The 27,193-nt window shown below is 40.3% G+C and overlaps 1 protein-coding gene across 2 annotated transcripts in view; it reads right to left on the bottom strand.

Annotated features, from left to right (window-relative positions):
• Positions 1-27,193, bottom strand: part of SFMBT1 (Scm like with four mbt domains 1) — an 82,723-nt gene that overhangs the window by 31,765 nt on the left and 23,765 nt on the right. For both annotated transcript variants that reach the window (XM_075287355.1, XM_075287354.1), the window contains exons 2-13: positions 25,707-25,825; positions 19,537-19,631; positions 16,609-16,849; positions 12,295-12,383; positions 11,237-11,477; positions 11,034-11,128; positions 8,997-9,098; positions 6,886-7,039; positions 6,433-6,515; positions 4,190-4,316; positions 2,326-2,439; positions 1,267-1,303 (exon numbers count right to left, since the gene is read on the bottom strand). In XM_075287355.1, the coding sequence (XP_075143456.1) occupies positions 1,267-1,303; positions 2,326-2,439; positions 4,190-4,316; positions 6,433-6,515; positions 6,886-7,039; positions 8,997-9,098; positions 11,034-11,128; positions 11,237-11,477; positions 12,295-12,383; positions 16,609-16,849; positions 19,537-19,631; positions 25,707-25,815 (1,487 nt within the window). In that variant the 5' untranslated portion in view covers positions 25,816-25,825. The remainder of the gene's footprint in view (positions 1-1,266; positions 1,304-2,325; positions 2,440-4,189; positions 4,317-6,432; positions 6,516-6,885; positions 7,040-8,996; positions 9,099-11,033; positions 11,129-11,236; positions 11,478-12,294; positions 12,384-16,608; positions 16,850-19,536; positions 19,632-25,706; positions 25,826-27,193) is intronic.

Below are 27,193 nucleotides of genomic sequence, written 5' to 3'. Positions count from 1 at the left end.
TACCGATTTCACCCTTCCTTTTTTTTGCCCTTGGCCTTTTTACACTTTCATTTGAGTGGGGTTCCTTTAAAATCCTAGCAGGTGTCGCTCATACACGACCCAGTCAATGCCACTACGACTAGCATACTAGCCTTATGGCGGTGTACGGAACCTCCCATGCTCAGGCAGTGGATTTACAGAGTTAAGGAAATCAGAATGGTTGAAGAATCAATGACACAGTTGCGTGATATGTCTGACTCCTTTCACAGGATCTGGTTTTACTGGGTTTTATATCAGGACTCTACTGAATACAAAGCAATAATGTCAAAGTAAGCATATTGGTGGCCCAGGTGCCGCTTTATAGCTTGACCCCTTCCATTTCACCCCCTTTCCTTCTCTCTTTTCTCTCCTTTCTCAGTTTGTATATTTATTAATCTTCTTTGCAACCCCCTTGGAGGGACACACTTGTTATTATTTTACTTGATATATTATGTTTCTTTGTACTGGATATGGTTAAAAAACAAAACAAGAGATGCGTGTTATATAGCAGTAAGTGACAGGTAGAAGATAGTTGACCCCACATTCAGTAAGGTTGAGGTGCATGTAGTTTGGGTGCAAGTGTAGAATACACCACAGCACTCTCCTTTAGTTGCTTATAGAAGAGTTTATTAGCAGTTAACATACACAGTCCTACATAATACACAGTAAGTCAATTGTTGAAGAAGGGAGACTATAGTTCCGATGTTTTGGCCTTGTCAACTGTCACTACAAGAGAATGAATAGGATATACTTTACAATGATGATCTATAATGGAGTACAATGCAGAGGGTTGGCGGTAGGTGGGGGAGTGAACTACGGAATGTGGTATAAAAAGAATACAGTCCTGTCTACTACATGTAAAAGATGACATACTGGAAACAAAGTGCGGACAACATCAAACAAGTAAAGTACCAGGGAAAGAAGGGATGGAAAACACATTGTATACAGGATATATACAGGTTATTAGTTTAAGAGCTCAGGATAGTGAGAAAAGAATAGCAAATCATGGGCAGGGGACTGTATTGTGCATATTTAAGAAAACTGTCCCCGTATAGCCCAGTATGAGGTTTCACAACATTTACAGCACATAAGCCACAGCTGTAAGCAAAATTAAAAGAAAAATACAAAAATAGTAAATAAATGTATATAAATATGGAGTGCGAGTCTGTCATGTTCTAATCTCATCTCACTGCCTGATGCAATTTCTCTGAGTGTGTCTTTGTGCGTTGATTTGTTACTCTTACTTACCTGTCAGAGTCTCTGGCAATCTTCTTACGAGGTTTTGCTATAGCAAATAAAAAATCACAATAAGCTGCATGTTATGCTTCTAAATGAGGATATATGTATATAGAAGTAAAAAATGACAACACTTCAATGAAGGAAATGCCCTTATCTACTGAACCCAAAACCAAACCCAGAGCCCTCTGATCTCTCACAGGGACAGCAATCTTTAGTGTAGGGGATCTAATACGAATCTCAGACACAGGTCTACATGGAACTTTTAAAATTCCAATGAACTGCAGCCGACCACTCCAAAGAGGCAAGTCCTTTTCTTGTTGATGCAAATTAAGGTTTACTAGCCAAGTGGGCAGTAACACTGTGGTTTCTCTGGGAGTAGGGTCTCTGTGCTGCATGTAATGAAGCGTTAGCCCCCACCTGACTTGTATACTCTAATCTGTATATTCTAGAGTATAAGGATTATTACAGTAATCTTCTATTTTTGAATAAACAACACCCCAGAATGCTTGATATCTGAACAGTCTCCCCCTCTCCTTGTGTCTCTATCCCCCTTCCCTCATAGATTGTACACCCTCGCGGGCAGGGCCCTCTACCCCACCGTGCCATTCGGTCATTGTTAGTATTACCTGTATATTTTGTGTATTGTATGTAAACCCCCAAATGTAAAGCACCATGGAATTAATGGTGCTATATAAATAATAATAATAATAATAATAATGCATGTTATTGGATTTTCAGACTGGTGACTGTTCCTCTTTAAAAGAGAAGTTCACACAGCACAGAGTCAGATTCCACCTAATAGCAGCAGATTCTGGCCTTGTTATCAGAGATTGGCACAGGACACCGAAATAAGCATCCTGCTTGATCTTGCCCCAGATTCCCAGTTGAATGTGTGTAACCAGCAGTGAAAAGGACCAGAAAAGGAAGAGGAATAGAGGCAGATGTCGGCCTTAAATTCCTTTTTATTTTCGACAGTATGAATGACCCCTGCCTGTTATTTGTAGCAGTTTCCATAAAGAACCAGTGATTGTAAATTTGCAGAAAATCACAATAAAAGTGACTTCTTACAGTTGAGAGGAGGTGGGGTACATAAAGGGTGACCATTCGTTTCACACCATCCCATTGGAAAGATGTCCGTGGATTCCAAATGCACAATGCACTCTGGAACAGAAGTCTTCACACCTGATGAACAATGAAATATTAGGTTACAGTACAATATTTTTCGGCCTGCACTAAGGCAACAGCACACATGCCTTCACTATGTGGTTAAGCCTGAAGGGGTACGTCCATCTTTAACATTAGCCCCTTCCCGCCGACGGCATTTTTTGGTTTTCGTTTTTGACTCCCCTCCTTCCAAACCCCATATTTTTTTTATTTTTCCACTCTCATAGCCATAGGAGGTCTTAATGTTTGCGGGACAAATTGTTCTTCATGATGCCAACATTAAGTATACTGTACAATGTACTGGTAAAAAATTCAGAATGGGGTGGATTTGAAGAAAAATTGCATTTGTGCGATTTTCTTAAGGGTTTCATTTTCACGGTGTTCACTGTGTAGCCAAAATGACATGTCACCTATGTTCTATGTTTCGGTACGATTCTGGGGACACCAAATTTATATGGTTTTATTTACATTTTAACCCCTTAATAAAAAATCCAAAACTGTCCCAAAAATTTTTTTTTTTTCTAAAAGTCGCCGTATTCTGACACCCGTAAGTTTATTATACTTCCGTGTACAGGGGTGTATAGGGCGTCTATTTTTGCGAGGCCGGGTGTACATTTTAGTTATACCATTTTGGGGAATTGCTTTTGCTTTGATCACTTTTTATTCAAATTTTTATCAGAGGCAAAACTGTGAAAAAAATGGTAGTTTGGCACTTTTGACTTTTTCCCCCGCTATGGTGTTTACTGAACAGGAAAAATATTTTTATAGATTTGTAGAGCGGGCGATTTCGGACACAGGGATACCTAACATGTATGTGTTTCACAGTATTTAAGTACTTTTATATGTGTTCTAAGGAAAGGGGCGGTGATTAGAGATGAGCGAACACTGTTCGGATCAGCCGATCCGAACAGCATGCACCCATAGAAATAAATGGAAGCACCTGTGACGCTGACTTTGCCGGCGGCCGGCCGGCGTCACAGGTGCTTCCATTCATTTCTATGGGTGCGTGCTGTTCGGATCGGCTGATCCGAACAGTGTTCGCTCATCTCTACCGGTGATTTGAATTTTTATTCTTTTTTTTATTTTTACTTTAATTTTTTTTGCATTTATTAGACCCCCTAGGGGGTCTTGAACCCCAGGGGGTCTGATCACTAATGCAATGCATTACAATGCAAAAACACGGCTCTTCTATTGCAGGTTACATAGAGTAGCCTGCACTAGAATCCATTGAATGACAGGCCGGGGAGCCTTCACAACGCGATCCCGGCCCTGGAGCAAAATCCCAGCAAAATGGCAGCCACCAGGAAAATGTCGCCTCGGTCAAAGCTGAGAGTTTAATGTCCCCGATCGGTGCGGGCACTTACCAGGGGCATTAGCGCTGGGTGTCTACTGTATAAAACACGGCGGCTATGGCGGCCGCCCGGCTCCCAGATGGCCGCCATAGTTAAACACCTGGCATCTGTCGTACTAGTACAGCGGATGTCGGGAAGGGGTTAATGGCATATGCACAAAATGTGTGTCACAAATGCAAGAATTTTACTCAGTAGATCTAAACGGTTAGCACAAACAAATAAATGGGCATTATGGAAACAAGTGAAGGTCACAAAATTAGGATCCATACGTATTGAAAATCCTCTTATTAAATATATATATATATATATTTTTAACTTTAATACAAACCAAGGTTTCAGGCCATGTGACCATGACAGACACATGTTAACAAGCGATGAATTGGAACATTAGGTTCAAGTAATTTGTGGACTAATACCTTCCAGCTGAAGCCAGATGTACGGGCCGGTAACCCTTGTTATAGTGGCGACGCAGATGTCCTGTGGCTGGAAGGGATTGACGGCCTCTAGCTTCATGCGTTCCTGAAGAACATGCTCATTCTGGACCTGCGCAGTGAAGAAAATCATAAGGGTCAGTACATGCTGGAAAGAGTCGACAAGTCTATCACCATCATAGTAGAGATGAATTCAGTGTTATTATTGACTATATTTGTGGTAATAAATTGCAGAGTCAATTTTACTGATGACATAAATTGACCAACAGGGATAAGAATGACCTCCTAGATGGGTGCAGACTCCAAATGTAACCACTACATAATACCAACAATACATATTTCTAAGTACATTTGCAATTTTACATTCTCTAGTTACTACGGCACTGAAGGACTTCTAGAACATCTTGTAAGATTTGCTGATAACTGCAGGCAATATGCCTAGATTCATCATCCAGGTTGTCAATTAATCACCATAACCCAGGTAAGAGTATACGGAGCTCAGATGTGTGCACTGACTACTCATTACATTCACATAAGCAATCACTGGGGGAATCCTAAAGATAAAAGGACTACATTTAATGTCACTTTTTAGTTGCAAAGCATCAATTAATATTTATCACATACATGCAAATTACTTTGGCTACAGGACACAGATGCCCCAAAGTTTTGGTTCTGACGCTAAGGAATTAAATAAGACATATTTACAATCAACTCTGTATGAACCAGGCTGCACAAGCAGAATAATAATATTAAAAAAAAAAAAAAAAAAAAAAAAGTTTCTGAGATTCACTATCTATTTTTGGCCACTAGGTGACACTGCAGGGCATGGTTTTAGTAGGATGTATCAATTCCTGTACTAAACCACATTATGTATACAAGAATCCTCTAATGTTATGGATAGTAATGGATTGTATTGTTCCCTGTGCGCAGTCATTTTAGGCTGGTAGGTGCCTCACCGTATTGTTTAATGAGATGACAGATCTTTCACAAGTGAATGGAGTCATATACTAACTTTCTTACGATTATACAGATATAATGCAGCAAAATGTAACATCCTCTCTTTAGTCCTCTAAGGCCTCATGTACATGACCAAGTGGTACTTATGTTTTTCTGTATTATTTGAAAAAAAAACCCAAAAAAACACAACAGAATGCACTCAGATGACATTTATTAACGTCAACAAGGGGGGGGGGGGGCATCTGATCAGATTTCAGGAAGGACCTGCAGGACAGAGCATTGGAAGAACTTCAGGCTACAAACACCAATGTGTACATGAGGCCTGAAGATTGCCAATTGCTGTCCTGTGCCTAAAACTTTGCTAGATTTTTGCCATTTTGCCCAATTATCATTTGGAAAATTTCTCCCAGTGGCTGCCAAAAAAGGGTCAGGCTGGAAATTGTACCCGTGCTCCTAATTGACTGAATTTGGCCGATTAAGGCTTAAGCAAAGTGGAAAATAAAGGGGTTTTCTAGGCTAACTGGAAACCCACAACTGGCCAAGAGCAATGTAAAAGACTATATACCAGCCTACCCTCCGCACCAAAGTGGAAGTGGTGAGAGTCCTGTGACTAAGACGGTCACATGCATAAGACTAGTGACGTCACTTCTGACAAGTCACTGGACACTTATCCTGTACATGCGGGATAAGTGTCAGATCACTGGAGGTCTGACTATTCTTAATGGTATAACCCTTTTAGGCTGCGGCCCCATGGAGCATAAATGGCAGGATTTGGCAGTTGCGTTTTACAATATCTACAAAGTATTTGCACATTGCAGAAAAATATCCGCAGCAGAAAAGGTGCGATATTAAAAAAGCTGACATTTTTGTACATTGCAACAGATCAGTTACAATTAAGGAAACACTAGGTGGGGACTTAGCTTTAAGGGTTTTTTTTACTTTTCTCTCATCGCCCTGTTTAATTAGTCTCGGGATTAAAAGTAGCTGCCATACCACAAACATACAGTCCCAGCAGATAAAGACAGACAGAAGTACCGGTATGTCTATTTTTTTGGGAAGTGGGGCAGGGGAGTCAGATATATATATATATATATATATATATATATATATATATATATATATATACATATATATATATACATATACATATACACACACTATGTGCTTTTGTTTCCTTTGTCTGGGTAATAAAAAAAAAAAATGCTGTGTATATCTAGCTTAACATGCAAGAACATCTAGAAAGCCTGCAAGGTTCAATAGTGAAAGCTCACCTCAGGGAAACAACTGTCAGGAGCAGCGTGAGCATTGCAATGACTCAGATATTTATCCCAGTCAAAGGCTTCTTCTGAATAACCTGAAGGAGAAGAATGACAAATAGAGACATGTTCCCTAGATATACCAGATGAGGAAGAATGCTATGTGCAACACAATGGGTGTTTAGAGAATCTTCAGCGAAACTAGTCATTACATTATTACATCGCAGTATAAGGAGGATATGTGTATATTACAGGAAAGTCTCTAATAGGTAGGATTACATCCATTAGGTTTTCACCTACTAAAAAAACTGCCTTGCTGCCTTGTAAATTTGTCATGTGTGTTCAAGATCCCCCAATACCATTTAGACAGCAAATAAACATTGTACACAGCAACATACCCATAGGGTTGTATAGGTCAAACCTATGGCAAGACAATTGAGCATCTTCCTTCACTTTCTATGGACATACCAGGAGGGGACCGGACAGTCAGACCCATCTTCTGGCTCCAATGTGCAGGGAGAATTTGTGGGCTATTCCTGTGACACACCAAGGTCTGATGATTCCTAGACTCCTCAGGCCTCAGGTCATCTAGTTCAAGCAGGATATAATGGTCATTGAAGACCTGGGAGATAGATGGAGTCAAGTTAACAACGAACAAGCAGGAATGGTTACCAACAAGAACAGGCCCCTGTGCAGAAAGCTCTATGGCTTCCCAATATCCAGTTAAAAGACAGAACCTGGTTACCCATAGACCACTTCATAAAAGGCTTACCGGTTGCACATATGGCAAGTTTGCCACTGAGACAGCCCAAGTTTAAGGGCCCAATCAGATGACCAAATAACGTCGGATTTAGAGGGAATCTGGAACACTAAACCACCCATAGTCCCTTATAGACTGGGGTTTAGTGTCTCAATTTCCTCAGTTATAAAGCAATCCACTGCATTAGAAATACTCGCCCATCGCTGTACTCCTCATTTCAATGCAGGTCTTCAATGAAGGCAGAGAAGGGCTCCACAGCTTCAGTGTGCAAGTGCCGGACCTTGGGGGCATCTGCAGTGATGCCAAGGTGTCCATCTCTGGCTTCACTCAAGAACAGAGAAGAGTCTGATTTCTAGGCAAAAGCAAGTGTTTTCTGTTTTATGTATTTTTTTTATTTTTACTTTTAATGCAGCCATGGGTTGCATTATAATATAATGATCCCTTTAAAGTTCATAGCACAGTGACAGTATTATGAACTACACATAGACCCATGAAGCTGAATGATGCCATAAACACCTTTCATTTTCTTAGAAAATCAGGACACTTGGCTCTCAAAAAAAAAAAAACCAACAAGAAACAAAACACAGAATAGGTCCTTGTTTTATCAGTTTTCCAGGACCAGAATAGCATACATGTATATGTACAGTGCAGAGGATACTATGCTTATTCCTAGTTTGTTTACCAAAGTTCTCATGAGGACATCTCAGGTCTACTATAAGCAATGTGTGTGTATTACCATTTACATATGCGGCAAGATTGTTCCTCAAGGCAAAAAAATCTGACAGGCAAGAAACAGAATTTATATGTATACAGGACTGTGCAAATGGTTTAGGCAGGTGTGGAAAAATGCTGGAATGCTTTCAAAAATAGACGTGTAAGACTATGTATACACTGCAGTCTTTGAAGATAGCTGTTCTGATCCATTACAGGATCAGAGCAACAGACTGAAACGTCAACAGAATGATTAATGAATCCATCTCCATTTACTGTGAAGTTAGAATACGAGACAGAAGATTTCATTGGCCTTGTTTGTTTAGTTTTCTAACATGAGAAAGACATCCTGACAAACTTTCTCTGCTGCTACATAAGTAAGCAAATATGACAAAGGAAAGCTTCTCTTGTTTATAACATTGCAGGGAATGGAGACAGATGCAATCAATCATTCCATCAGCTTTTAAGTTCATTGACCTGATCCAGTGACGGGAGGGGGAGGACTTCAAGAATTGATACAGTTTTAGGGGTAGTTCACACGTGAACTGCCCGCGCGGGTTTTGACACCGAGAGAGACGCAGCGAGCCGCGTCTCTCTCTGGTCAAAACCCGCCTGCCGCAACCATCGCGGTCGCGGCTTTCCCCTCCGCTGTCGGCTCAAATGAATGAGCCGACATAGGAGAGTGCTGCCGGGGGCGGAAGCCGCGCGGCTTCCGCCTGAAGATAGGGCAGGTCGCTTCTTTTCTCCGCTAGCAGCAGCCTGCCGCTAGCGGAAAAAAGAAGCCTGGCGGTCTGCATAGACCACCATTGTAAAGGGGCGGATTTTGAAGCGAAACCCGCTGTCAAAATCCGCCCCTTTGCCCACGTGTGAACTAGCCCTTAATGATAAAGTATTGATTTGACTTACATTTCTCTTTTGTTTTTCCGTGTTGCATTTTGTTAATTGACAAAACTAATTTAGCATTTCTATTTTTGACAAAATTCTTTGCAGAATTTTAACCCTACTGCCAAAAACATTTGCACCGTTCTATACATCTGGTCTGTCACCTGAGACTTTGTAGTACAGTTTGTGATTGTCTAAATGCAGAAGACGTATTTAACACGGATACCTCAGTCACTGTAGCAGGAACAATGCACGATGGATCTTTGGGGTTTATCGCCTCCATTTTCATACCAATTGAGAATGTATGTGTGGGAATCTGCATCTGTTCCTAGAAAACAGTGATAGAAATGTTAGAACCCTAGAAAATAGAAAACTAGTAAATGTATTTAGGAGCAGGTTTACACTGGAGTTCCCCCTTTAAAACATATCTAGACTTTCAGATAACACCAGATTTTTTTTTTTCAGCCCCAGAAGCAGCTGCGCGGCGAACTGCACATAGGGGGTGAGGGTTGCAGGTTGTGGTCGCCCTCTCTGCCCCCTCCATTTCTCTTCGAATTATAGAAAGTCTGACTGCTATCCCTATTGTCCAGTACCAAGTCTGGGCTTAGGTATCGCAGATTAATATTCCTGGTGGTGCAATTTAGCAGTATTTATATAACATAATTCCTATTCATACTCCTCTATCAGTCTTATTTCTCTGTGGCAGTCACTCAACCCTGGCCATTCTTGTACTATGTATTGTGACATCATGTAAATTTATTTAGCTTTATGTAATGGTCTTATATGATTCAGTGTATTAATTGAGACATGCTGGGATGGCACGGGGTTGTCCTAGGATTTCGAAATGTTTTTAATATTAGTTCTCATTTCATTATATATTATTATTATATTAAACACGTATTAGATTATTTTGGGGGAATATTTGTAGTTTTATACACTTTTGATTTAGTGGCAGTATTTGTGTATTTAATACATTTTGTATTATACTGTATTATCAAAGGTTGGATCCTTTCTGAGAAATCCTGCAAAAGCTGGCTGAAAGTTTAGGTACTCTGTAAATGTCAATGTGCAGACACAGGCCGAGATGTGTGAGTGACATCTACAGATTCTGTGCTGTCACTCACAGTCAGAGCAACATACCGACAGTACTGGAGAGGGAGCAAGTGATATAGTTGTCACACTCAGTAACAGACATCCGATAAATATGTTTGTACTATGAAGAAATTAGACCATGGCACTGCAATAGAAAATTAAAGTACTCTACTTTCTTTATGACCACTTTGCTCTTACAATCTGTGCAGAAACCACATCTATTCTGCCACCCATTGGTTTTCAAACACAGTTTATATGGCCCAAATTTTTCTACACAGAGATTTAAAATCTGTATTACAGTCAAAAAAAAAAAAAAAAAAGTTGACTATTCTTAAAGGAAGATTCCACATGGAAACCGGGGTTGGCAACTACTTGTGCAATTAGCCCCACTTAATGGGATTTATTAACATGTATCCCCCAGAGTGGAAACTGCATATCCATAGCGGAAATCCAAGGCTCTGCCTCAGATTTCTGCCTCGGATTTTCTTTTATCACTGCTTCAGACTTTTCTGCTGTCCGTACATGCCCTACAGCACAGTGTCAAACAAGCTCCAATGTTTTCAAACAAACAGAGCTTTGTAGATGTAAAGGAGTCGCCTATATTTTATTTTTACCAATTAAGACCAAACATTGATGTTCATTCTTTCTTCCCCATGAACAGGGGTCATTGTTCTGTGAAAATTAACTGTGACCATCATCTATTGTGAATAGCGGATCCTGTGTCATTTATAGTGTGTACGCTAACAACTTAGCGTTATTTTTTTTTTTTTTTTTCCAATTCAAATGTTTTATTGATTTTCACAAATTAAAACACAAACCCTAAAAAACAACAATACATGCACTGAGGACCACAAGCCGAAGAGGGACCCTAAAATGGCAACAGTCAGCAAGGGCAACAAACATTAACAAGAATAGAGAAAGAAAGAGTGGAGAGAGGAGGGAGGAGGAGCAGAGATGGAAAAAAAAAAAAGGAGGGTGGGGGAAGCTAACAGGAGGAAATGGGGCAATTTCATGTGTGGGCCCTGGTAGAGGCTCAGATGACCAAAAATTTATTTAAAAAAAAAAACAAAAAAAAGCACACAAAAATATTTAAACATTCCTTGTAAGTCCGAGGAAATAGAACTCCCCACTTTATACACTTTATAGACAACCATGAAGTGTGGCTACTAACCTGAAAGAGCTCGGGCGGTACAAAGCGTTCATTCTCTGCTAAGCACTTTTTCAGTATTTCTTTCCATTTTTCCTCTGTGTTTAGATGAATAATTTCTGAATGAAAAAGTACTTTAATTACTAAAGATTTCCTAGACTGTATCCACATCTGCAGCCACAATAGCATACTATCTCATCCAGTGTCCTGCATATAAATGCACTTACCTTGAGGGGGCTTTATTTCATAGCCTTTCTGACTAGCCCACCCCATTTCATGCAAGCGTGGGTTAAGGTAGAAGCAGTGTACGCTGGGCCAGTCAGGCGCCCCTTCATACTTCAGCTGAAGTCTTCCACCAATGTTTTCTAATACTTGAACGGGCCATGCAGCCAAAGAGTCTTGTGAATGCTGAAGCTCCAGTTTCCACCTAGGCCCAAACAGATCTACTGGGCCTTTTCCTCTATGTGGCTGCATGGAAATGGAAAATGTACAATTGGGAAGGGATGAATACAACAAAAATATTATTTCGGGAATAAGCCAAGCCTATTAAGGCACCACAGAACTTAACCATTCCATATATACCACTTGCCAGTATCCTGCACCCTCAAGCACTGCCTCAGCCTGAAGTACAATCAGAGACTTAAGAAGAGACTGTTATAGTGCCGCTAAGGTGCTATAGGGAGAGCATAGACATGAAAAGCATGCCTGTACATGAGCCTGGATCACCATGTTATACTAGACTGGCTCTTATTTTTACAGACTAAGGGTGAGTTCACACTACATATACGGCAGCTTATTCTGAAAGTAAAACACGTTCAGAATCAGCGGCGTATAAAGCAGTTCCATTCATTTCTATGGGAGCCGGCATACGAGCTCTCCCCATAGAAATGAATGGGCTGCTTTTTTCACTACGAGCAGTCCGATTGAAGTGAATGGGAAGTGCAGCCGTGTACGGCTAGCTCTGCTCATGCCGAGCCGTACACGCAGCACTTCCCATTCACTTCAATGGGACTGCTCGTAGTGAAAAAAGCAGCCCATTCATTTCTATGGGGAGCGCTCGTATGCCGGCTCCCATAGAAATGAATGGAGCTGCTTTATACGCCGCTGATTCTGAACATGTTTTACGTTCAGAATAAGCTGCCGTATACGTAGTGTGAACTCACCTTTAGGGTAGGTACTTGATACTCTTCAGTGTCCTCACAGTTAGTTCTGGTAATAACTACACAGATATATGTAAATCATCAGGTTTCATTCTATAATAAATACTTGTGAAGGATATACTTACGCCCTCTAGCAGATGAGCAGGAGCACTGCAAGCACTTTTTAATGTCTCTTCAAGAAATTCTTCCCAGTTTTGCAATTTGTCCTTTAGAACTAAAATGGGGGAAAAATAAGGTAATTCAGAACTTTTCATAAAATGTGCTAAAACCAATAATTTGCTGTTCCTGATATACGGCTAGCTGTCTGTATTCTATGGTCAGGAAAGCTAATATATATTATCAGGAGTTGCTTCACAATAGAAGAATGTCAACTATACTTATTTTACACAATAAAAAGGTATACCAACATATAGCAGCCTGACATATGCCAAACAAAACAGTCATCTGGCATCCCTTTGGCGAGTAAGGACTAGGAATTTATTTATTTTTTTAATTTTTAACCAGTATAGATTTTTTTTAAGCACATGTAGAAAAAACACTGGAAAGTTAGAACTCTTTAAAAAATGGAAGTATTATCAATACTTGGTGTGACTACCCTTTGCCTTCCATCAATTCTAGGTACTTGTAGACTGATTTTGAACAAGCTCAGCAGGGAGGTTGTTCCCGCCATCTTGGAGAGCCAAGCATAGATCTTCTGTGGACGTAGACCTGTTCAAATCCTTCTGTCTCTTTGTATAATCCCAGACAGACTGGATTATGTAGAGATCAGGGCTCTATGAGGGCCGTATCATCACTTCCAGGACTCCTCCTCAAAAAAGGCAAAGGTGGCACCAAATATTGATGTGATTTAGATTTCTCTTTTCTTCAATCACTTCATTTTGCTAATTGTCAACTCTTACTGTGCAGCATTTTTCTCCATGGCTGTACTGTGCATAGACTGACAATATGCTGGAAACAAATGCAGTCAAACGTAGCCTATTATTGTGACCACTATCTCAGAGAGTGAAGGAGTTACAGCACAGGACCTCTGAAAAGCAATGAATCTTATGACCTATCCTTAGGCGAGGTCATCCATAGCTTTAGCCTAAAACCCCTTTTAAGATTGGTCAAAATAGCATCAAGATTTCATTATCAAAAAAAAAAAAAAAAAAAAGTTGCAGAATAAAGTTGCAATACTAACATTTATCCTGAGCCTATAAACAACACAAACTGAAATATTAACATCCTAGCCTGTTCAGAGATTTTTATTTTTTATTGCAAACATAAATCCTGGGAACCTTACTGTCATCTACTTTGTATTAAACATGAGATATAAGATGTATCAAATGTAGAAAGAGTACAAGAATAAGAAACATAGAACATATTTGATATCTTGCATAATGGTCAGCTAATTGATCAACCTTAAATATAATCTTATCCCTATGTAGCAAAGAATCAGCGCTGTCAATCTCCTGTGCGCCTGCAACATTTGTGACACTGTTGCATGACTTATTAAAGAAGTTTCTTATACAAACTGAGTGAGCATCTTAAGAAGAATGCTAGTCCCGATACTCAATTTCTTCCTTGACTCCTTAATTCCTACAGCCAAGAAGCCCACTCCCCTACCACACTCCTTACAATCTTGCTGACTGTTTCCAATGGCAATAAGCAGAGCTTGAATTACATCTCTGTACTATAATGAAGGCTTTACACTGGATCTGTTAGATAATGTAAATTATTGATACATGTATTGTTAAGTTACATCTATATATAAACTCTAAACTAGCGTACAGAGGTGGTCCAAACTAATATACAGAGTTATGGAGTATATTACCATAACAGCAGTGTGAAATTCTTACACGTTAATACATTCTATAACTAATGTTTAGTCTAAAGTGCACTGGGGGCGGACCTCCAGCCCAAGGAACACCCCCCTTACTGCTCAAGCAGGATGAGTGTCATAGTAGTGGAAGTATCTATTCTCACTGCACAAAGTGGAATATAAAAAAAACAAAAAACTTGCAAGTTCTCAGTAGGTGATACCTTTTTTTAATGGCTAACTCATAATGATGACAGAATATGACGTTTCGAAGCTTACTCTGGGCTTCTTCTTCAGATATATCTAAAAACTCTTTCTGCAGGCTGCGTATTTATGCACAACTGGACACATAGGGATAGGATTACAGGAGGGGGGGGGGGGAGAGGCTTAGTACTATATACATATAAAAACAGATAATCAATTCCCAGTTCCCAGGTTCTTTATCTTTATGGCTGTCTTAGTTCAGTGATTTGTATAGAATGACATGAACCCATGTGATGTATTCATTCCATGATCCAGAGTCTTAAATAGGGTCATGCACATGAACAAACATTTTCCTTGCACAAAGTGGCACAAGCAAAGGATGGTAGAGGTTTAAGTGGCAAGAGCAATGCATCAGGTAGCTGAAGGCCCATCCCCCGTGCATAAGACACAAAGGCAAAGAAGGATTGGAATTCGTCGGAATAGTAGAAATGGTTCCAGAAGAGCCATGTCTCTTGGTGCATTCTCATCTTTTTGAAGCTCAGCCACCAGGCTCTCCATATTCTGTAAGGTGAGGATCTCCTTCAGCCAGGATAGGAAAGTACTAGGTGTCAGGGACTGCCAGAGTCTGGGGATGACTGACCTCGCCGCGACCAACATGAACCCCAGGAGTCTATGGGTGGGTTTTTGGATATTATGTGAGAATATGGAGAGAAGTATACGTTTTTTATTTTTATGGAGAACATAATTTTATCTGTAATTGATAAGTGGGGTTCCTGTATTACTACCCAATTCTGAAGGGCAACAGAGCTAACCAGAAGGATATCTTAGTCCAAAACTAAAATATCAGAAGGTCTTACAACCAGCTAACCTGTTAACTAGAAGTGGTTTCAGTAAGGAACAGAACGGTTTCTCCTTGCCAAGGGCATTGTTTTGCTACAACCAGGCTCACTCTAGGGAATGTGCATTTACAGACAGCAAACCTTGTGCCCATCAGTAACTGCAGAACGCACAGAATCTTACATGTATTCAGACAAAAAGGAGCGGTCCTTGCAGCCTGTGACAAAGTATTCATCGTGTTTTTGAACTGCATGAATATCATTATATGAAAGCTTTAATTTTATTTATACCATTGCATAAAATCAATGCTTTTGCTTCCATGTTTGCATTGTGTATAACATAACAATAACCGCTCTTTAGGGTCTGAATACATTATGCACACAGAAGCTGAAATGTGATTGATACTATGCAGTTCACATTGGCATCTGCACTATTATTACATTTCTTTCAGTCGCAATGAATCTAAATTTAGAACATTTGCTGTATGTTGAAGAGGCATAAAATCTATGAATTCATATTGAGATTGTGTCCCTCCACTTATACAGATCATCTTCTAAATCATCTACAGTAAGTTTAAGACGCCAACTCTAGTCTGTGTCTTGCTTAAAGGGGTTCTCCAGGAAAAGAAATTAAAGTGGGTTTGACACCTAGCACCGCTGCAGAACAGCTGCTTAAAGCAAAACAGAAGTGGCGCTCTTGCTTCACAGGCCGTGTGAATTCAAGTTCATCAGTCACACGGTCTGTTCACTATTCAGTCCCATTCAAGCAAATGGGCTGAGCTGCGATATCAAGCAGAGGAGTTATATAAATTGTACAACGCTGTGCTTGGTAAGCAGTAGTGATGAGCGAGTAGTATTCGATCGAATACCTCGCCGGCATAGGAATGCGTGTAATCGGCCGAACACCAAGGGGTGTTCGGCCGATTACACGCATTCCTATGCTGGCAAAGTATTCGATCGAATACTACTCGCTTATCACTAGTAAGCAGTGAAGAAGCTGCAGCGCACACCTGAAAGCTGTAAAATCTAAAAACAGCTGACCTGGGGGTCCCCAATGACTGACTTCCACAAATATTCAAACAATAATTAATAATATTTGTCAATTATTAAGTCCTGAAGTCCCCTTCCGTATAAGAATGGTGGCAGACAAACATAACACAATACTACCGATCAGATGTTTCATTGCATACCAGGCACAGCATTTTACAATTGTATAATGGCCGTGCGGCAAGCGATTTTATGATTTCACTGGCCTGTGAAGTGCCTATGATGGCCTCAGCAAGACGTTGGTGTATACGGGCATTTCATCTCTGCAGCCAAGTGAGTAAACCTAGTGAGGGTGGATCAGAGGGCTAAAGGGTGTGTATATGAATACTTCTAGTGAAATTTACAGAAGAAGCATTTGTCTTCCTGTATATACACAGCAGTTTGTAGGCACAAAATTGGAACTTTTATAGATGGTTATTTATAAAGGTTTGAGAAACAAGAAATAAGGAAGATCAAACGTCCAGTCTAGACTTGGAACCACTGCACCCCTATCTGATATCTATAGGACATTATTTATCAGTAGTTGGCTGTGGAAAGACAATGCTTTATCTTACTTTCTGGTGGTCTAAGGGTCTTATTGTTCTGCTTGGCCCAGCCAATGGAATGAAGGTCAGAGGTCACAATATCACACCAGAAGTCTGCGGTTCGGTCTTCCCCACATCCATCATATCGAAGAAGCAGCAATTTGCCACAAGTGGTGATGATCGTTGCAATCCAGTACGGCTGGGGGTCTGGTCTAAGTCGGACCTCTAATTTCATTCCTGGAGACAAACCTGTTCGCGTAGAGGTGTCCACCTACCCAAATAGAACATAGGATATGAACTGAAAGTAAATGGCATTATAGTCCTATTTAGTTGCTCTAGTCCAATCGAATTGTCCTAAAGAAAGAATAAAGACAATTTTCTCTATTGAGTGACAACCGTGACTAAGTATATGACCTGGTGACAGGTTCTTTTTTATCTAATAGTTGCTGTAACCCTGAGCATTGTGATGTTTTGTTATCTAAATCTGTTCAGCCATTCTAAAGATATAAGCCCTATTGTTGATTTAGATTAGGCTCTAAAAGCCAAATGGGCGGTAACATGTTGGTTTCTCAGGGGACGGGGCCTCTGCTTGCTGTATGTCATGCAGTGGTATCGCACACTAGGTTAGTATACACTAATTTATATCAGAACAAAAAAGGCTTATAACTTTGGAATAGGCGAACAGATTAGGAAAAGATCTATATGCTTAGAGTAACAGCATGGATCAGATGATGCACGTCACTGTTTTTCAGAACCGCTGACACGTACTCTAATGGGATTATCTGGGGGGGAAAAAAAAAAAAAAAAAAAAAAAAACAAACAAACATATTCCGTTACATTTATCAGCTGTAAATAAAGCCCTTACTAATATAGCCACAAAAAAGGGAACTTGCCCACTGCATTACTACACAGGAAGTCATGCAAGTGCTGAATACACAATTGTTTTAATATGTAAAAGCTAAGTAATGAGACTGGAATGGATACTGAAGCTTTTTATAACACAAGGTTAGCGTGTGAATGTATACATAATGCCAAGTACAGCCTTTCCTGAAACCTGATCAGGGCTTCCCCAGGACAGAGTAGTACAAAGATGTCACTTTCAAAGTAGAGATGGATGGACAAATTTCAGTTTGATCAAAGAACAAATCTCAGAGAGAACATAAGATAGGAAATAACAACAGAATGCTTTACCACCACACACACTAAGCTGAGGTTGGAGTTCCCTGTCCGAAACTTTGATTTTCAGGGCTTTACCAGAATAATAAATGTTTGTTAATATTTTACTTTGCCAGGGGATTCCCAGCCTTGCTACAATGGGGAACCATATGAAAACTTTTGCATATTCACTAAAAATAATATGTATATCCTTTCCCCATGCTTGGGTAAGAGAAGGGATATAATGTTACGTATGGATTATATTTCTCTGTATTATTGTATAAAAAATTTTTTATAAAAAAGAATTATGATGTAAAATATCCAGACATAAAACAATATGACATGCTAACTGCACATCTTGCACCTTGTCGAAATATTTTTTTTCCGTTTTGTTATAAAGATGCAAGTATGAAAATATTAAAGGGAGCGTCATCAAAAACCAGCATAGGGGTCCATTCACACGGATGAATATGGTGCTGAATTTGATGCCGAATTTCAGAATTCTGCTAAATGGACCCTACAAGATAAATAGGTTAGGATCACCAGAATCAAATAACATTTTCCCCTTGTGAATAGGCCTCTTCATTAGGGTTGAGCAATCTGAATCGGAAATGTTCAGATTCCGATCGGCGATCGAGAAAATTTCATGATCGGAATTCCGATTCCGATCTTTTCCGGCAGGATCGAGGTCGGAGGTTATTTCCCACAATGCTTGGCTACTGGCCAATCATTGTGGGAAAAGCTATAGTATCAGATGAGCGAGCACGCACCCATAGGAATGAATGGAAGTGGCCGGCGTGCCGGCTGTGTCTATTCATTCCTATAGATTTACCGCAGCCTGCCACTCTTCTGTTCATCCCTGTTTCACCGTATACTCAACTCTGCTACATCTGAGATGTAGCAGAGCTGAGTATACAGTAAAGCAGGGACGAAGCAGAAGAATAGATAGTATCTATCTACACGCGAACTTCGCTCAACTTACCTGCACAGAAGTGCTGTCGCTGCCGGTTCAGTTCTTCTTGCTCCTCTTCTGTTAGAGTTGCTGGGAGAAGGCAGGGCTTGTGGCTTAGGAGAGCGTGGGCGGGTACTGGGAGGGGAGAGGTGAGTGATGCACTCGTGTCTCCCCGCCCACACTCTCCTAAGCCACAGCAAGCCCCGCCTACTCCCATAATCTCTAACACTAGCCTAGGGAGGTGGGGGTGCGCACAGCGCTCTGAAGGCATGTCAATGAGAGCGGATCGGACTGGGAAGAATGGGGAGCGGCAGTGATCTGTGCAGGTAAGTAGACACCAGGGGGGCTAAGTAGCCGGGGGATTTTTTTTTTTTTTAATCACTACACAGCGTGGAGTCCAAAAATTGAAACAATTTTTGGACTACATGCTATGTAGTGAATAGGATCGTTTTTAAAATCCGATCTTTGATTATTAAAAAAAAACAAAAAAAAAAAACCATTGACTTGCATTGGGATTTTAAAAACGATCCTGAAACTTCAAGATCAGCTCAACCCTAGTCTTCATTTTTTAAATCAATATACAAATAAGATTTTTGGAAACACAAGGGCATTGCCCTTGCTCCAAATTGCAATATCTTAGGAACGGAGGAAGTGACTTATGAGGGGGAAAACAACATTTGATTCCAGAAACCCTAATCTATCTATCTATCTATCTATCTATCTATCTATCTATCTATCTATCGGGCTGAGATGATATACTGGGCTCTGATGACAGACGCCCTATAAACACATCTGATGAGTAAACGGTAAACAGGACCACGAAACTGGAAGGTCTATTTTTAATAACTTACATGTTTGAAAAAGCTGTGAGGAGCCGGCGTACTCCCCGTCTCTTCTAGATAATCCTCCCAGTTAAACTCTGCCTCTTCAAGGCTGGAGTCGGTATCTTTAAAAAATAAAAAAAAAATAGATATACTTAAATTACTGACACATGACCGACTCCTTTAAAATGGAATGAATAAAAACATACATACATGCATACATATTACAGTGAATCATACATACATGTGTTCTTACCCTCCCGGAATCATATCAAAGCACATTTTATATGTGCATTTTTTACATTACTGTCAAAAAGTTGTGAATAACATGAGACATCCAACAATCATTTAAAAACGACCTTTCACCAACTCCAACAACTTCAGCTCGTTACATCAGTTAATAGCCTCCCCTCTACGGATTCCTACAGTTGGATATTGTTCTCTAGACCCCACTGTTCCTGAGTAATCGATGCTGTTAGTTTTGGTACTTAATATGCTATTTAGTCTCTGCGATTCTGAGCTCTAACACTGGCTGCCTCTGATTGTAGCTCTGAATCACACCCCGTATCTGACACCGCCCTATTTATCTATTCTCACTTTTACTTTCTTTGTCTTTCTTTGACTGCTGTGATAGTCAATCTCACATTACTATGGGCAAACGATAAGCTACATCATACCTTCTTTTTTCTTAGAGGATCAGAAAAGGAGAAAATACTTTTTTAAAAATCCAGTTCTTTCCTCTGCTTCTATTTGGTCTCATATCAAAATTTAAACTGAGCAAAATATAAAGAAACGTGTACCAGAAAAAAAATTAATTAAAAAAAAAAAAAAATCAGCCATGCACCTAGTCATCCTCATATTCATTGTCCTGTTTGTCTGGCTATAAGACAACTGGTTGGAACAATAGACTCAGTCTTGTCATGTATGCATTAGGACAAAAGATAGTTAAGCCTGACCACGTTTGGTAAATACTACCCCATGTAGATGGCAACCAGGTGAAGATGGAACCAATCTGCAAAAGTTTTCCAGTACCAAATCACTTTTTACTTCCTCAGTATGTGATCTGTGGGGGTCTGGCTGTTTGATGTCACACAGATCAGCTGCCGGAAGCAGTTATTATAATATAGGAACAACATAGAGGCCCCGTCCACTGCATAGGGGTAGGTAGTTCCCCGAAACTTCAGCACCTCCCCTATTACTCGTCCACTAGCAGCTACTGACACCTGGAAACTGCTGCAACAGCTCATCGGTCCAGGGTTCTCATTGTCCAACCCCCGCAGATCACATACTCATGACCGATCCTGTGGATAATTTACCAGTAAAGAAAATCAATTTGGGGCTGGAAAACCCCTGTGTTCTCCTGCTGGTTTTATAACTGACTAGCTAACAGAATAATGTAGAAAATGCTGCAGACTTTCAGGGCATCTAGATTTTGGTTAGTTTTATCATTTATTTCTTTAAAAGGGACTTTCCTGCTTGTGGGGAATCGCTCAGGTAAATGCCTGTAGCAGTGCAGGAAACAAGGACACAGACACTGGATTGCACACAAGTTCAGGCTTTATTCACATGTAACGCACACACTGCTTTTACAAAGCCACAGGATAAACAAAACAAAACCCTTCCCAGCTGAGAAACTAACTTAACCCCTTAAGGACCAGGCCATTTTTTGGTTTCGCATTTTCGTTTTTCCCTCCTCACATTTCAAGAGCCATAACTTTTTCATTTTTCAGTTCACAGAGTCACATGATAGCTTATTGTTTGCGGGACAAATTGTACTTTGTAATGGCACCATTCAATATGCTGTGCAATGTACTGGGAAGCTGGAAAAAAATTCAGAATGAGGCGCAATTGGAGAAAAAATGCATTTGCGCCATTTTCTTATGGGTTAATTTTTACAGCATTCACTGTTTGGTACAAATGACATGTTACCTGTGTTCTACGTGTCAGTACAAACGCGGTGATACCAAATTTATATAGTATTTGAAATTTTTTGATACTTTTAAAAAAATGATAAACTTTGCAAAATAGAAAAAAAAATTTGTGTCATGTTCTAACACCTGTAACTTTTTCATATTTCCATGTATGGAGCTGGTTGTGGTGTCTTTTTATGCGGGACAAGATGACGTTTCTATTGATACCATTTGGGGAAAGATCCGATGGTTTGATCACTTTTTATTCAATTTTTTATAGGAGCCAAAGTGTTGAAAAAAACGCTTTTTGGCTGTTTTTATTTTTTTTGCCGCTACGCCGTTCGCAGTACGGGATAAATGTTTTAATATTCTAATAGTTCAGGCATTTTGGAGCGCAGGGATACCTAATATGTTTATGTTTAATGTTCTTTAATTACTTTTATAGCTGATCTAGGGAAAGGGGGGTGATTTGAACTTTTATATTTTTTTTATTTTTTTTAATACTTTTAAAAACTTTTTTTTTTCTTCTGTTACATTTATGATCAGACCCCTTAGGTACCTTGAAACCTAGGGAGTCTGATCGCTCATACTATTCACTGCAATACTACAGTATTGCAGTGAATAGGAAAATCGCAGCACTTCTATTAGACGATGCCTCTGGCATCGTCTAATAGATCTAGTGCAGAGACAAGCCTGGAAGCCTTCAATAGGCTTCCGGCTGTCATAGCAACCGATCACCGCCCTCTTGTGACATTCAGGAGGGCGGCGATCGGCAAAACATGGCGGCACCCATGCCGCCGGCGCCGTTTACACACTGCGGTCACGTTTGACCGCAGTGTGTAAAGGGTTAACAGCAGCGATCGGCTCGGGCACCGACCGCTGCTGTTAGTGGCAGGTCCTGGCTGTATTATACAGCCGGCATCTGCCGTGTATGGAGCGAGCTCAGCGTGTGAGCTCGCTCCATACATCCCCATGCGACCCATGACGTACAGTTACGTCAAGGGTCGCTAAGGGGTTAAATGTAATGAAACTTCTCCTTGACTATACAGGAGACTGACTACCAGTCTCCCACCTTGACAACAATAGGTGGCACAGTACCTGCTTTGGAGGTCCGGTCTGGACAGTTCAACTCTGTCAGTGTGGTGCCACCCTGCTAGTGCTACGCACAGACTGTTATTAGGGCCTGATTAGTCAGCTGACCTTCCTGGTGTGGGTCTCATCACATACCCCTTAGGTACCTGGCTGGAATATACTTGTCTTCCCAGACTACACCCTTCACTCTCTCACATGCTATTAAAAAAAATAAAAATAAATTCTGGCTATAGCTTGAGGGCCGAAATAACAATTGTGCGCGTCATCACCTTCTAGATCCAGTGGTGTCCTGCTATTCCCTGATTATGATGCCAGATTTACTATTCAATCTCTGTACTGTCAGGAGGGCGGTGTCAGGCAGGAGCAGACAAAGGGTGCGATTCTTATCTCTGACACTGCTGTCTCTGAATCACACCCCGTGCCTGACACTGCCTTTCTGACATTACAGAGTCTAAATATCAGGCACCAAAACTAATTGCACTTGTTGCTCGGGAATGGTGGGGACTAGAGAGAAAACTCCAACTGAGCTCGAAGTGGCGTCTATTAACAGCTAAGAAGTAGAATTAGTGGAGGTGGTGAAAGGTGCTCTTTAAGATCGGACATCATGCATCAAAAATGCACCAGAAGCTGGGGGGGTTGTCAGAAACAAAGCCAACCAATAGGTATTTGCTGCTGCAGCAAAATACTTAATCATATGGCTGATTCTTGCCAGAATATTCTAAAATGTCTAAACCTGTTTATATGCATACATCATATGAATTATGACATTTCTCAGTATTTTTGTACATAAATATCACCACAGCTGTGAATCTGAAGTGAAGATTTCCTAACCAGGGTTGCAGGCAGAAAATCCACAGCAGAATACTACAGTGGCACAAAATAAATCGAATGTAACAAACCTCAACCGCATTGAAATAAAACACCTGGAAACTGAGACGCAGGCTCACAGGCATTTTAAGCCTGTGGGATATCAATTCTTTTGGAGGATTTTCACATTGGAGTTCATCCTTTGAAATACTTGTGAGTTTTGTTTAGAAGAAATCCTCAACAAAACCCACAAGTATTAACATATGCTATAAAGGGGTCGTGCTACCAAAGCACATTATAAACTTATTCACAGAATAGGACATGACTTGCTGAGTATGGGGTCTAACTGCTAGGATCCCCCCAATTCCAGGATCAGAGTCCTGTCTTCTCCCGTGTCAATGGGGCAGCATGTTGTGTGTTAACATTACTACTCCACTGCTTATGAGACTGCCGAGTACAGAACTCTATTATCACTGCACGTCCTGTAGGGAATGAATGTAGCACACATAACCCGTCACTACATCACAAGAGGGAAGAAGGATCCTTTCAGCAAGGTATGACCTATCATTTCTTCGCTTCGATGACAACTAAAAACAAAATACTAAATGCCGCACATTGTGCGATTCTTGCTGCACCCCTGATCTTAATTTATAATATTCTTCCATTCAAAAGATATGGTCCCGTTTAGTAGTTATGTGAATTAGCTCTTATTTACCAAGTAGGTGGGAACCTTTTGTTTTTTCTTATAAAAAAAAAAAAAAAAGTAAAAAAAAAAAAAAAAAGTAAAAGGTTACCACTGACTTGGTGAATAAGAAGGTATTTACATATAACCTTTAAGGGGGCGTTCACATTACCGTCCCAAAGATGCCAACTTTTCAAGCGGACAGCAAAAACCTACATATCGGGTTTTGCTGTCCACTTGAAAAGTCGGGCATCTTTGGGAACGGACAGTTAAAGGGGTTGGCCACTTTCAGGCCAATATTGAGAAAAAAATGTTATTGTTTGTACAATAAAAAGAGATACAATTTTCCAATATACTTTCTGTATCAATTCCTCACGGTTTTCTAGATTTCGGCTCGCTGTCATTCATTCTGTTACTTCTAGTGGATAAAACTCTGACCATGGTCATGTGACTTACGGTCCATGGTCATGTGATGAGTACACAGGTGCACAGCTGATTACCAGGCAGATGTCTGATTACTGTGCTGTGACTATAACGAGCGGCACCTGTGTGCTCATCACATGACCATGGTCAGAGTTTTTCCACTAGAAGCAACAGAATGAATGACAGCAAGCAGAGATCTAGAAAACCGAGAGGAATTGACACAGAAAGTATATTGTAGAATTGTACAACTTTTTATTATACAAACAATAACATTTGTATCTCAATATTGGTCTGAAAGTGGCCAACCCCTTTAAGCACACCCACAAACAGTAAAAGAACGCACCCGATCTCCATTTAAATCAATGCAAAATGTCACGGACACAGCTAGTGTCCGATGCCAATGTTCCCACAAGATTTTGCACGGACATTAGCAGCGGACACCGATGGTAGTGTGAACGCTCCCTAAGAGGCCGTTTGAATGGGGGAGGGTCAGATTTAAAAATAAAAACATCAAACTGATGAGGCGCACAGGAAAGGGGATAAGCGTCGGATTGCAAGGGGTCTGACTGCTGGTTCCTCCAGAACAGAAGACAGAAAGTCCCCCATTCCTCCTCCTTGTGATCAAAGTTCCAGTGTGCTTACATGGCTCCATTCACAGCTATGGGGATGCCAAGGCTGCAGTCTCCAGAAGCATAGCAGAGAATGGTGCACTGCTCAGGCAAGTGCACACAAGGAGGCTTTAGGGAGACTTCTGGGGGGGGGGGGAAACTTGCAGTCGGACCCCACCATGATCTGACACTTATCCTTGATCCATACAAGTCTCATTAATGGGACAACCCCATTAAGAATCTGTAGTCTTCAGAATTACCACAGCTATAGTGTCCTGTACATGCAGCATCATGTGAGGCAGTGAGTAAGGAGAAGGGGAGACATGGCTGAAAAGAAAGGAGTAGACGATAGTGGGGAGGGCAGGGATATTTCATTATATTAAGTGCATTTTCTGAGTTTAGTGTCTGTAAATAGAGACTTCCTGACAGTTTGTTGCTAAGAGAACAGCGAGAGACAACCAGCAGACAAATACCAGGCATTTTCCATAGTTTCCACTGAGTATACATATCATGGGATACACTGCAGATATATATATATATATATATATATATATATATATATATATATATATATATATATATATATATATATATATATTTTTTTTTTTCAAAGCTAACTTTGGTTTAGAACAAATACAATTTTTTGTAAAACCGCTACGATTTGTTACATACTTGTACCTTCAATGTGCTGTTCTTGGGTACTCATGTCAGTATGGGGACCACCAGTGGTTATTGTGGGATCTGAAAGCTGTGTCTGTGATATCAATCGAGTGCGAATGGTTCCCATTCAACCAACACTACAACAGAAAGAATAGAATAAATAAATGAGTGAGCGAGCAATGCAGCACGGCACAGTCTACTGCTACTTGTAGTAACACCTTCATCTTCTGCTGCGTCTCTCTCAGTTTCCTGCATTCTTTTTGTACAGAATAGATTCACCGTTTGTTATTTTACCATAGCTATTTAACCACTTCTCTTACCAGAGATTTTTTCTCGTCGCAGAGCCATAGGAGATTATTTTTTTGTGGGACACCATGTAGTTCATAATGATGCCATTTAATAATCCATACAATGTACAGAATCCAGAAGAAAAAAACAAAACAAAAACACCTCTCTCTCTCTCTCTAGAGAAATCAGCCTTATATACTCTCTAAATCTGCTCCACTCACATCATACCGGTCCTTCCGGATTGCAGTAGTAACTGGCTCATTCAGCATTGTTTCTAATCCTACAGTCTACTGTCCAAACCAGAACTTCTATCTAGTGACCCTCACTTATCTTTCTATTTAAGCTCTACTGAGCAGGGAAATTTTTTTTTTTTTAATTCAAAGATTGTTATTGAATTTTTCACGTTAACAATGCATACCCAAGAGGTGAATATTCTCTTTGTGTCATAGATTGTGAGAGAATGTTAAGACGTATCCTCCATAGACTTCAGTCCCAACAGGAAAATGACCAAAGAGATTAATGAATGGATGATGTGGAGGACATAAGGAGACTTTTCAATTTGTTCATATAAGAAAGTTTGTTGTGTTTGGGAAGAGTTTCTCACTGTTCTGAACGACAGAGGTAACAGCAAAGAGATGAGGATAAGATTGTCATGGCTGACATGAGCAAGACGACAAGTATTGGTAATGAAAAGTTAAAGAAATGCGTCACAATAAAATAACTTGTAAATTAAGCTCAGTGGTGAACATATTTAAGAAATTTTGATTTTTTTAAAATCATTTTCTATGATATATATATATATATATATATATATATATAGATAGATAGATAGATAGATAGATAGATATAGTTAAAAAAAAACACTTGCTGTGCTGACACTTTTGCAGCAGACTCCTCACTTATCAGCACATGGACTATCACAGCTACCATGTACATATAAAGAAGACAACAAATCCACTAATCACAATCTGCTGCCCCCTCTGTGAATTGACCTCTGCCAAGGTCACAGAGCTTGCCTAGAAAACAGCGCACTGTTGGCTTTCCAGCAGTATATAGCACTGCCTGTGCCCAAACCCATGAAAGGTCCTCTTTAACATATCTCATTGCTTGGTTTTGTAACTCCTCACGGAAACTAGAAACTTATTAGTAATTTTCCAACTGGGCGTTACCATTCCTCTTCTCAAATGGGTTTGGCACTGTCCACAGTGATTTTATAG

Source organism: Leptodactylus fuscus, chromosome 9 (assembly GCF_031893055.1).
Source record: "Leptodactylus fuscus isolate aLepFus1 chromosome 9, aLepFus1.hap2, whole genome shotgun sequence".
Classification (NCBI taxonomy): domain Eukaryota; kingdom Metazoa; phylum Chordata; class Amphibia; order Anura; family Leptodactylidae; genus Leptodactylus; species Leptodactylus fuscus.
Note: the sequence above shows the minus strand (reverse complement) of the source record. Positions and strands in the feature narration are given on the sequence as shown.